Genomic DNA, 12,856 nt, shown 5'->3' with positions numbered 1-12,856 from the left:
TTTGTCCTTTAGTGAAAGACGATACAAAGGGAAGGGCCTGCTTTGCACATTTTCTGTATTGTCATTAATTTTATACCATGACCTTTAACGTAACAGTGTACTGTATGAACTCTGGTGATGCAAACGAGCGTTAGAGCTACCAGAGATTTGAGAGTTGTATGGGCAATAGGAAAAAATAAAGCTTCTTTTAAAGGAAACACACTTTGTCTTGCAAGTGGACGTGAAACCCAAGTAACAGATGAGGCGCAGACTAAAAGCACCTCGAAGTGCGCGCTGCGGGGCCTTGCCGCTAGCCCAAGCGCCCTCGGCGGCAGCGCGGGCGGCTGGCAGAAGCGGCTGGGGCCGAGGCGCGGCTGGCGCAGGCCGGGCCTCGCCCCGCGGCAGTTCCGCAGCTGCAGGAGCTGCGGGCTCACAGCCCCAGTGGCGGCTTTGCTCCCGGCTTCCCGGGGCCCCCCACCCGGGAGCTGGCGGCCGCGGCCTGGCCCGCAGCCCGCAGAGGGCCCCACCCGCGAGCCCAGAGCGGTGGCGGCCGCTCGCGCCGGGGGGCGGGGCTCTGGCGGGGCCGGCCTCGCGCCTGCGCCGCGGCCGCTCCCGGCATGCAGCGCGGGCACGGCCCGCCGGCAGCTGTAGTCGCGAGGGCCGTTTTCGCCGCCGCCGGTCCGCGCGGTACTGGCCCCGGCCAGGAGCGCTTCCGCCCGGAACTAGCGGCGAGCGCCCGTGTTTCCGGAGGGGACGGGGAGCGGAGCCTTTCTCCACCTGCGCCCGCCGCCATGGCCGCCCGGCTGCTCTTGCGGGCATCGCGGCGGCTGCTGGCCGGGGCCGGGGCCGGGGCCGGGGCCGGGCGGGTCGCGGTTAGCACCGCGCCGCCCCGCAACAAGAAGCGGTGGCTCCGCGCCTACCTGGAGCAGCAGCGGCTGGAGGCGCCTCCGCAGCGGCGGTGAGAGCCGGCCCGGCCGTTAGGAGGGGGCGGGAGGACGGTGTCGGCGGGGCTCGGGGGGAGGGAGTGCAACAGGCTGAGAAATAGGTGACATCAAAACCTTTAAGCACCTTCTCGTCACGCTTTGGAGCAGAATGCTTTCATCTCCGCAGGTCAGCCTAGTCCCGGTTTTGGACACGGCAGGGGGCCCGTCCCGTGGCCGGCGATGTGCCAACCGACAGTGTTTGACACTAGGGTTTTTAAACCCTGGGTTTGATCTTCAAAAACAAGTCATTTTTTCACTTCCTTTCTATCATCTGAAAGTCGTGATACCTGCAGTACGGGTAACTTGTTGTTCTGTTTCTGATTTTGTTTTCTTTTCCGTGTCTGTAGATCAGAGAAGCCCAACTGGGATTACCATGCAGAGATACAAGCTTTTAGCCACCGGCTACATGAAAATTTTTCTTTGGATCTGCTCAAGACTGCCTTTGTTAATTCTTGTTATATTGAAAGTGAAGAGGCAAGACGCCGAGAACTTGGGCTAGACAAAGAAACGGTTGCTCTTCATCTACAAGATAACAGTAAACTTGCTGAACAAGGGATGTCTTTTTCACGTTCTTACCTGACACAGTGCTTTGAAGGTGCCTACCCAGATTTACCTGCAAAGGGAATAGGAGCACTTGTTGATTTTCTTACCAGTCAGGAACTTGTTTCTTATGTGGCTCAAAACCTGTCTATACGGGACCTGACGCTTTGCAAAGACTTTCCCGTCCCACCAAATGTGCTACAGAGGACATTCTTTGCTGTAATAGGAGCCTTGCTCGATAGCAGCGGGCCTGAGAAAACGGGGCTCTTTGTCAGGGTAAGTCATTGCTTGTCATATATTCTTGTACTGACAGCAATAACATCTAAGGGTCTCCAAAGTTACAGGAACAAAAAAGACAAAAAAATTAAATATTGTCTCGTACCTTGATGGCCAGAGATCCGGGGAGACTGGCAGAGTTTGACAATCCCTGTGACAAGACAGTTTAGCAATGAGATCTGTTGGTTGGTGGTGCGGGTCGGGTGGGGCTTTTGGGGGTTTGAAGGTTGTGGGGTTTTTGTCTTGTTTTCTTTAAGAAGCACAGGCTGATCAAGTAACATAAAATCATATACTACTGTTTTATAATGATGATATTTTAGTATTTGCTGACACTTGCTAAGGGAAAGCGTTATACTCCGTGCCCTATACTATCAAATAATGAAATTATTCCATGTAAGGTCACATATATCTTCAGTTTTCAAAAAAAACATTTTATATAAAGCAGGGGCTGAGTTCATAGGCTTTGCATGTAGGAGTGCAAGCACCTAAAGATATTTCTTACAAAAACGGTCCATTAAAATGCAGTGTAACAAAGTAGTTTTAGCAGCTACTGTCCTTTCAGTTGTCCTTTTCACTTACTTCTAGTTTTGCAGTGGAGAAATGTTTGATAAAATCTTGTTTCTGATACAGGATCGTTGAGAGGTCTCTGTAAGAGCACGTAGCAGTTAACAGGCAAGAGAGTGATCCAAAGAGGTGAAAGTCCTGTGGGTTTGCACGTTCCCTTCACCCTGTTTGCAGAACTCTTCCGATGTACAGCTTCTTGCTTGGAAGCAGCACTGAGTCGCTGACCTGGTGCTCGGAGCTGTGCATAAGCGTTGTGATAACTCCTCTCTCAGGCTGGTGCTGTTCCTTCTTTAGGTCTGGGCAGTTGACTCTGCTAAAGGCGCACGTCCTGTCAGTGGCTGTATCAGAACCAGAGCTGCTGAGTGTAGCATGCTGGTTAGCTGTGCTTAGCTGTGATGGAGCACTGAGGCAGTTTCATCAGCGATTTATTGTCAACTGTATTAATGCCTCTTCATATTGTATTTTTATTAGGAGACACCAGAAATTAGAGCCTTCATTACCTTTCCCATTAATTGTAACTTCTAAATATTCTTGTTTAGGATTTTTTGATTCCCCAACTGATTGGAAAAGACCTGTTTGAGATCTGGGAAGTTGTAAATCCTATGGGCTTACTAGTGGAAGAACTGACCAAGAGGAATATCTCTGCTCCAGAACCAAGAATTACCAGGCAGTTGGGAGTCAGCACGGTTCTGCCACTGTACTTTGTCGGGTTGTACTGGTTAGTACAATATTAATTTAAAGTGACATGGATTTAAGCTGGGGGAGAGGGGAGGAGGGAAGATGGTCTTTTACTTTTCTACTCGTGCTCTTTGGTAAAGTTCCTACAGAAAAGAAACCTTACAGTGACTTCCATATAAAATCAGCCATTTAAGTGTTGGCCGTAGCTTGCTGTAATGATGCATAAAAAGATGGTCTCTGCCTAAGGGCTTCAAAGTCTAAATCGGGTGCACGAAAGAGTCTGGGTGTATGTTGTGGGTGACCTGACATAGGAACTTTGCAAATAGCATAACTGAATGGCTTTGGAGGCACCATAGCTGTTTCCAGGGCTTAGGGAAGGGTAAAGAAACAGAGACATCAAGGGTGATGGGATTGAAGAGGGACTTATATTCCAGAGAAGCTTTTTAGTTTTTAAATCATGGGCACTGTGAACTAGGCAAGAGGAGCGTATGTATCCAGACAAAACTTAAGAAGTGCCAGTCATTCCTGGTGCGCTTGTCTCGGGTGTGGTCAGTGCTTGTCCTGGTCTCTTGCCCAGGGGTAACATTGCTCCTCGGGAGCAGGACAGGACCTTCTTCAACCAAAACCCACATCATTGTTGCTTTGCTAAATGAGCTGCAGATAAACACATGGGAAGATTGCCTTGTTCTGATTTATTGTGCTTTGGTTTATATGCCTTCTAAGACTTACTATCTTATATAAAAGAAAGGAACTTTGATTATTTTTCTTCTGGAATCCCTGGTGTGCCTTCACGAACTGTTCCTATTCAGTGCCCATAGATGTTGATTAACCAGAGCTGAGAACATACTTCATAACATAGAGAACTTCTCTGTGAATCCTTCTGAAGAAGTTTTAAAACGCTTTCTTACCAAGGGAGGAGAAAAGATAGAAGCATTTCACTTCTGTGTTTAAGCTAACCAGAGTAACGAATTTGCAGATTTTTAACAGGACTAACAAAGTGAACACTGGAAAGAATCAGTGATATGTTCGGAATCTAAATGAACAGAATAGTGTTCTTCCAGGAAACGGACACATTTCTGATTTGAGTTTCCATTGTTGAATATACACTCACTTTGCAGGAAAGACCAATGGAAATGTTTACATTTGTGTATATAGAAATTACCTTCAGTTTTCACAGACGTTGCAGAAAAAAACCCCAACCTAGCAGCCCTTATTCATGATACACAGTAGCGCTCAGGATTTCATGATGAAAATATTTTTAATCTTTTTTTTTTTTTCACCCCCCAAGCGATAAGAAGATTATAGCTGAAGGTCCTGGTGAAACGCTGCTTGCTGCAGAGGAAGAAGCTGCCCGCGTGGCACTGCGGAAGCTATATGGGTATACAGAGAACCGGAGACCTTGGGATTACTCAAAACCCAAACAAGGATTGGCAGCTGAAAAGGCTATCGGCAGTAACTAGATGATAAAAGACACTTCTGGTTTCTCTCAAGAATTAATGAATTCCATGCTGAATAGAGATGTATTTAGGAAAGCAAAATTCAGTTTGTTTTTCTGATCTTCAGTGCTTGAAACTTTCAAATCAAATATGGTATTAAAATAAATAAAGTTTTCCTTTTGCACAACATTTAATATTTGCTCATTTTCCTAAACATAACAAAAGTACCCTTATTCTGAATTTTTGCCTTTTGGCTGAGAAGTTTTTCCATACGTCACAGGAGACTGTTTTTAATGATGTTTAATGATGTGTGACAAAAATTCCGCTGTATAGAAAAAGGTTTCATGAATGCTTCCTTGGCGATTGTTTAGAGGGTATTGTTAACAAGATGAGTTGAATTACGTATGCAACATCAGTCTTTGGGTTGCATCTGGATTCATTTGTCCTTGACCTTGTGAAAACATCAAATGTGATGTTGATGATACTGACACTGTTCGTGGTCCAATTTAAAAAAAAAAAAAAGTGCAAATGGCACTTTTGAGGTCTTACTGCTTGCATACAAATATTATTTGCATTACACGGTGGTTTCTATTGTTGGAGCATGCTCTGAAAGAGGGTGTATTTTTAATTTTAAAATTTGTAAAAATTTCTCTATTGCAAAACTAGAAATAAGTGAAAATAAGGATAATGAAGGCCTGAACCCAAAGGAATTGGAGAATATGATTTAATTATAGGCTATTAGATAAGATACAGCCTTCTGTTCTTTTTTTTCCTCTTTTTTTTCCTCTTTTTGGTACTTTTCCTGTTTAGTCCAGGTACTTCATTTTTCTCCTGTCTTTTGGCCGCTTAATTTAAGCGGTCACACAACTGAAGTATTGGGTTCAGTGAAACCAGTATTTGTTTTGTTTGTACCATCTGTAGCTGTTCTAATGTAACTCCAAGTAAGTGGAAGGTTATTTAGGAGTAACTCAGGTACCTGCATGATATTCCTATGACATGTCATAGAAGCTCAGTATGTGTACCAGAAGACAGCAGATGCATGAGGACTGTGACTTTTGGAATAATTTCCTTTGAAATTGAGTGAGAGTCTATTACAAACTGGGACTGAGCCCTCAAAGGAAAAAAGGAAGAAGCTGAATGTAGGACAGTGGTTGAAGAAGTGTTTCCTGCCTTATCCCATTGTGAGCACTGGTTGTAAAAAAAAAAAAAAAAAAAAAACAAACAAACAAAAAAAACCCCAAAACCCCAAAAAAACCAAAGAAACACCCCCAAACAGGTAAATGTGCCTTCACTAATAGGGAAGAAAAAAATATTCAGGTGGCCGTTCAGACAGGTTTGATTTTACTGTCTGTAACAGCATGGATTTCTGTGAAGGATGCTTCACAGAGAAAGGTCCCAGGCTGCAGTCGTGGCTGCGAAGCAGATCCGTGGTACAGCGTGGGTGGAGCATTCCCTGCTGCCCCTGGCATGAGGGTGAGTTCCGACTCTGGTCCGCTCGATGGAAACAGATTTATCAGTGTATTCAAGCAAATGAACCTGGTTGTCTGCGATCTGTGTATGTCTTCAGTGTTTGGTGTGACCTGCATCTTAAGTGTGTATAAAATGCTTATGTGGCTAGGTAGCAGTGAAACCTTTGTTCTGCTCTGGCCTGGGGGATTACATGTGAAAGCTTGAGTATAAAAAGGAGAGCAGAAAGATCTGTCTAGCATAAGGTGCATAAAATTGTTTGTGTTAATTGAAAAATTCCAGGTAGGTAATCTATTATTGCTTATATAAGCAAAGCCAATAAGGTCACTATATTCCAGGGGAATAACAGCAAAATCTGAAAAGAGGATAGAAATTATTCATGCTATTTTTAGTTTCCAGATGAGGTGTTTCTCTTACCTTTACCTATTTTAAAAGGACAATAGTAAAGGTGGGGTTTTTTACATCCCAAGTTTTATCTACCTGCTATTTTTTATATACACATGTGTTTTGAGAGAGAGAAAAAAGCAATTTTCTGGAAGTTTACCTTAAAATATTTCAGATCTGCTTACTGTGGCTTTATGGTTTGCAATATGGGCATAAGTCCTAGGACAAGTGGATTACTGAATAGTGTGCTGGAAAAAAATGAGTAGTGCAAGATAAATCAATTGTGTAGTACATATATGGAATGTCGTGAGCTCAAACGGAACGACACTTTGGGGACGTGGAAAGAAAGGACTGGGTTTTTATAGAGGTGTGAGTGAAAAAGGAGCTTTTATAAGAAAACGTGTCCTATTTTCAAGCTTCCAAAGGTCAGAAAAGCATATAAAAAGCATTTTATATGGTATCTGTGCTTTAATTTCTGGCACTCAAGCATATATTTAAGGATATGCCATTGTAGTAATGGGATAATTTACATGCTTCCGATTAATAACTTTTTTTTTTCCCCTGAATCAGTAGCCATAAACAATATCTGAGTGGCATTAAAAGTTTGGTTAGATTTACAGAAATCAGTATCTACAAAGCCTGGTGAAAACAGCAGCTTTTTCTCTAGTAGAAACATTGTTCATGAAATTCCATGACAGTTTCGTTGTCTGAAAAGTACTTTGTAAGCTACTTGCATTGGTTCTGACCCAGGTGCTGCGTACAAGTGCATTTATGTCTCCCAGTGGTTGTTCCTTTCTTAAATCACATTTTATTTATCTTTCAGAGAAGACAGTAGATCAAGTGTGTGTCAATAATTGACTGACAGAAAGGAATCAGGGCAGTTTATTCTTGCAACCCATTGAACAACTCATTGATTATTGTTATGAATATTATATTTGTAAACTTACTTAACAGTAGAAAAGGATATGTTCTTTAGCATTCATGCAATTTCAGAATAGGTTAACATCATCTCAAGAGTCAACTTTCATTGTGCTTTTCTGTATGCTACCTGTTAACCTTACCTGATGCAGATATTTCTGTTACTGTATTTGTATTTATCCTTCAACTCATTCGTACCTTATCTCATAATCAAGATTTTTTTACGTGAAAATTATGATTGGTAAACCAGAACACAAATGACGATATTTCTGCACTAACTTAAAATATGATGTCATGTCTGTACTAACAGGTACATTTTGACAAAAGTACAGTGCCATACGCTAACTCTTTTCTTTTAGCTTTCTTTTCCTTCTTGTTCTTTATATAAATTCGCAGAAGTATGCTAATATGCTTAGACATAGATATAAGTCAAATTATGAAATAAATGGACTACTAGTTGTTAGCCCATTAAAAGCAATGCAGTTTTGCTATTGATTTTGGTCTAGACTTGGTTTTACTCCAAATGTTACAGAAACTCAGTGTGTGAATAGTCTTGGATTACTCTGTTTCTGTCATCTAGATCCTTTGCCTGTTTCTTCAAAGTGTTTTAAAAGTGACTGTCTTTTAAGAAAGGTCAGAGAAGTTCTGCTGTATTGGTCCCAGCTACGTAATTGGAGAAAAACTTCTTAATATGCTTTCATGCACTTTTATTAAGTTACTTCTGTTCTCAGCATGTGCTTTTGCTCCTGCGTCTCGAGCTGTTCAGTGAAGTGACTGAGCACTCTGTGCTAGCTCCTTGTCAACTGCAGCTTCTTCTAGTTACAATAACCAGATATTTTTCTGTAATTTTATCTTTAAAACAAAAGTGCAGGAATAATTCTTGTGTTAAATGTTGCCGTGACTTAAAGGCAGGAGATTGAAATACAATCACTTTAAAGTTATCTCCATGTTAATTCAGAGTTTGAAATTGCTGGTGAAAAGTTAAACCTTTTATTGAAATTTCTTATATGAAACTTTTGGGATTTTATGATAAATCAAAAATTTAAATATGCTGCTCTGGTGTCATGTTGCTATAAAAAGCCATGAAGAATTCAAAACATCAAAAGAGGTGTTGTCATTCTTTTTTGCAGGGCAGGGAGAAAGGGATGATGCAGTACGGAAATGTTAGAAGAGCCCTACTTTTTCTTGTCCTTAACTTTACTGAGTGCTGTGGTAAACTTTAAAGAGGCTCTGAACTATTTGGTCTCTCTTATATCTAAGCTTTGAAGTTTAATATTAAAGACATGCACTTAGTGTAGAGAAGCAAACATCTAAGGACAGATTGTTTTTATCTTTTCAGATTGATTCCACTGATCTAATGGCACTAGTTTTGTGTGTTTACCATTTCAGCTTGTCTAAGAAATTGTTGATAAATTAGGAAGATAAAATGGTCACCAGTTGGTCAGTAAATAGCCACTGTGTTTGTGTAAAGTTGCATAGTGGAAACACAGTTGATGCGCGTGACAGAATCAGAGCATTTCAATGCCAGCCTTCAGGCTGTCAGCGATTCTTTAAATCACGGGGCATACTGCAATGCAGCTCTTCATGGTGCACCTAAAAACTGGGGCTGGGCTTAAAGGGTGGCTCTAGGGAGAAGGTAAACGTTATCATCCCTTTCTATTTTTGCGTAATAAGTGTCTGTTTCTGCCAGTCTGTGGCAGCTATGCTTGTGACTATGCTCTTGAACTTCCAGTTTTATGTTCAAATATGTTACCAGAATTAGCTCAGTGCAGGTATTGTATAACTATCGGGGACCTCCTGGATCATCAAGACAATCCATCACCATCATAGTTGTGTCATGATCCTTGTCCTAAACAGCTTGAGCTCCATTCTAGAAGCGTTAGATCTTTTGCTCCTGTTGCTCCAGCTGGGGACAATTACAGAACCTCACTGTTCTGATATGGAAATTAAAAATTATGCCTTACCTCTGTAAGTATTCATTGCCAGTTGTGCTCACTTGTCCTTATACCAGTGTTCTTTATCAGAAGAAATCTTGATTTTATTGACATTGGGAGAATTTTGCATTTAGTTCCAATGAGATGAAAATTTCATTGAGTTTCAAACACGCTTGAGTTCCCCTTTATCTCAAGGGAGGGGAATCTCAATAGCTCTGCAGTCCTATGTTTTCCCCTAATTAGGCTGGGGTGCTTATATAAATCAGAGCAACATTTGTTTTTATAACTTGAGTAACATATTTTAGATTAATCATTACCTGACATTTGTAGTTTAATAGTCTTTGTCCTGAAGGCATGATTTTGCTTTAAAGTACTTAATTTTGGTACTTTATGTAGGCAACCAAAATTAATCACGTCAAGTGGTAGGCGTGTTTATTAAAAAATGGCATTCTCAACAGTCATTCAAATGACTTGGCCAATTTTTATGTAGCATTTCTAGCTCTTAAAAACATGCATACTTGGAAAAAAGTTCTGAAAGAATATTTTGATACCCAACTTCAAAGAAAATGTTTAACACTATTTAATGCAAGTTGTTTCAGTAGAGAGAGACAATAGTTACCTACAGTCCTTTGCTTCTGGCAACAGATTCTATAGTTTCATGATTCACACATATTTAGATAAGTATTGAATCAAATACTTGGTGTTTCAATGCCAGCATATTTGTCTCTTTCTGTAGGCTGTGGCTAGCACTTAAGTGGGGGGGAGAAGGGGGGAGTGCCACTGGCACTTTTTCCACCTTATAGAATAGAGAAAAGAAATACTTTTTACTGGTGTGGGAGATGAGTTTGTGAAGTTTCTAGGTTTGCAAGTTTTAAAATGTTCTGCTCTTGCTTACTTGATCATTTCTACAGAATGGTGCCACCATTTACATAGTACATAGTAAGTGATAACAGACCCACTGCCACATTGAGCTGACAGTTTTGTGGGGACATATCCAGATTTGTGATTAATATCCCTGAGGTAATGCAGGGGATATTGCCAGGTCAAACAAATAATTAAGCCTAGTTGAATGAAAAATCATTACTTGTTCCTCAAGGCTGAAGGAAGCATGCTAGCAGAGTACCACTGTCCTACATTAGACCTAAACCTATGAGAGAAAATTCAGAGTAACTGGAGTTCAGAGATACCGTTCTGCAATCTGTTCTTCATCTCTCTCCTTCATGGAGGCAGCCCTACCTAACTGAGAAAATACGAATGAAACCGAGGAAGGGTTCCAGAACTAGTCTTGTAAGAGCAGAGGATTAACCAGGGGGAAGCATTCCCACCACCAGAGGGCAATAACTTGTCTGAAAGTTCTGGCTTGGTCCAATAAAGAAATTCGGTTACTTTAATGCTAATTTTAGTAGAAAGAACTAGGAGGCACACCTTTATCCTCTATGTTAGTGGCAAAATTATCTGTCCATAGGATGATAACGTAACAAAATGATTTGTAAAAATCATTCCAATGTTTATAATAATTCCAATGTTGAGAATGTTTAAGGAGTAAAAGAGTCCAGAGAGAAAATGGCTTCATTTGTTGAGTGCTAGTTGAATGCTAATGGAAATTATTCTTTTTAATTTCAAGTGAAAGGAACTGAAAATGTTTACCAAATAACCTTTTTTATAGTCCCTTAGAACAAAAAATGGGTGCCTAATCTGAAAGTGTGTATCTGAAGGTTGCTTATTCCATTGCACAGACATCCTGCATCAAGTAATGGCTGTGGCAATGAGCTTAGGAGAATTACTTTTATAATTTGATGGGGCTTTCATCACTAGGGAGCTAATGGTTTTGCCTGGAGTGATTTACCTATCATTTTCTGTTTATAATAACAGAGTACAGTTCAGGTTTGCTTTTATGTTTCTTTTGCAGTAGAAATATATGTTAAATATTTCATTTCTACCTCAAATATCTTGTGATGCTAGTTGAGCACGATTTCAATGCAGCAGATATGTTCAACAACCTGTATCCACCAGGCAATGAGACAGCACTTTGGAGGGAAAAAAAAAAACAGATGATATTCATATTGGCATTTAGCAGATCCCCACATGGCAATTCATTATTGCTTCTATTGCTGCTATTATCACTTTAGGGTGAACCTACCCTAGGTGCACATACCTATATAGTTTCACTTCAAGACCCATGGCATTGCATATTTTTCTGCCAGCTGCTGGGAATCTGCACTGGCAGTCGGTGTCCTGTGACTTCAGGTGTGATGTCAAAGTGAGGTTTGTGATAATCTCTTTGATTCACTCTGTGTGCCACATGAACAGCAGGCAGGCTGCTGAAGTTCATGGAAATCTAGACCAGTAGCAAAACTGTTGATTGTTCCCAGGTTTCAGAGGTAGGTAATTGTCGTGGTTTAGCCCCAGCCAGCAACTCAGCACCACGCAGCCGCTCGCTCACTCCCCCTGCCCCGATGGGATGGGGGACAGAATCGGAGGAGTAAGAGTGAGAAAAACTCCTGGGTTGAGATAAGAACAGTTTAATAATTGAAATAAAGTAAAATAGTAATTATAATAATAACAAGATAATAATGATAATAATAATAATATACAAAGCAAGGGATGCACAATGCAATTGCTCACCACCCGCCGACTGATACCCAGACAGTTCCCGAGCAGCGATCGCTGCTCCCCGGCCAATCCCCCCCAGTTTCTATACTGAGCATGACGTCATATGGTATGGAATAGCCCTTTGGTCAGTTTGGATCAACTATTCTGGCTGTGCCCCCTCCCAGTTTCTTGTGCACCTGGCAGAGCATGGGAAGCTGAAAAGTCCTTGACTAGCATAAGCAGTACTCAGCAACAACTAAAAACATCAGCGTGTTATCAGCATTCTTCTCCTACTAAATCCAAAACCCAGCACTATGCCAGCTACTAGGAAGAAAATTAACTCTATCCCAGCTGAAACCAGGACAGTAATTTATTTCATCGTTTATTTCTTTGAAAGATTCTTGTTCAACTTGTCAGTTCTTAATTGGTTATTTCAACTGCCTACTGGGAGCTTGGCTGTAAGATCATGTGTTTAGGAGATGATCATGGATCAGATTGAATTTGGTTAATCTCACTACCTTGTAAGAAATAAAACCAGGCAATTTAAAAATAACAAAGTTGAACAGTTTTTCTTGGCTGGAGTACTATGCTCATCATTTCCTAGTAATCAAAATCGTCAGGGACTAGATGGCAATAATAATAAAAGCTAAAATTTGGAAGAAGCTTCAAAATTTTCCTCTCAAAAAAAATTCCCCCTACTGCAGAATGGATTTGCTGCTAGTGACAGAATCCACTGCTGAATTATCTGACTCTTACCAGATTCTTTTTGAAACATACAATGAATGCTTTTCATACTTCAACATAATTTCCACTTTTGAAGCATAATAATACATCCTTTTAACATGAAGATGTCACTCCAAAGAGTTCACATTGACAAATGGTTATTTGGATTTCATTATACAAGGGGATGAAACTGGCTGTGGAGAGGACCAAGGGCAATTGTGGCCATTGCCTGGCAGTGCTAAGAGGCTCTAGCAAAGAAAGAAAACACATGGTACTTCGGAGCAAAGCTGAGATTGTGAACAATACTCTGAAAATTCATTGACTGCTAGGTGCTCAGTTTATAAAGAGGATGAAATAGAAAGAAGTAAACCCTTTGACAGGT

General features: G+C 41.2%; 1 protein-coding gene across 1 annotated transcript; it reads left to right on the top strand.

Moving 5' to 3' along the window:
* Window positions 1–770: 770 nt before the first annotated feature.
* Window positions 771–4,557, top strand: MRPL44 (mitochondrial ribosomal protein L44). Its single transcript, XM_075716840.1, has 4 exons — window positions 771–937; window positions 1,310–1,778; window positions 2,882–3,060; window positions 4,309–4,557. The coding sequence occupies exons 1-4, from the start codon at window positions 771–773 to the stop codon at window positions 4,478–4,480; spliced, it is 987 nt and encodes a 328-aa protein (XP_075572955.1). The 3' UTR covers window positions 4,481–4,557.
* The last annotated feature ends 8,299 nt before the right edge of the window (window positions 4,558–12,856 follow it).

The sequence above is a fragment of the Pelecanus crispus genome, chromosome 9, assembly GCF_030463565.1.
Source record: "Pelecanus crispus isolate bPelCri1 chromosome 9, bPelCri1.pri, whole genome shotgun sequence".
Taxonomy (NCBI): Eukaryota; Metazoa; Chordata; class Aves; order Pelecaniformes; family Pelecanidae; genus Pelecanus; species Pelecanus crispus.
The sequence above is the reverse complement of the archived record's forward strand: the minus strand, read 5'-3'. Positions and strand labels throughout refer to the sequence as shown.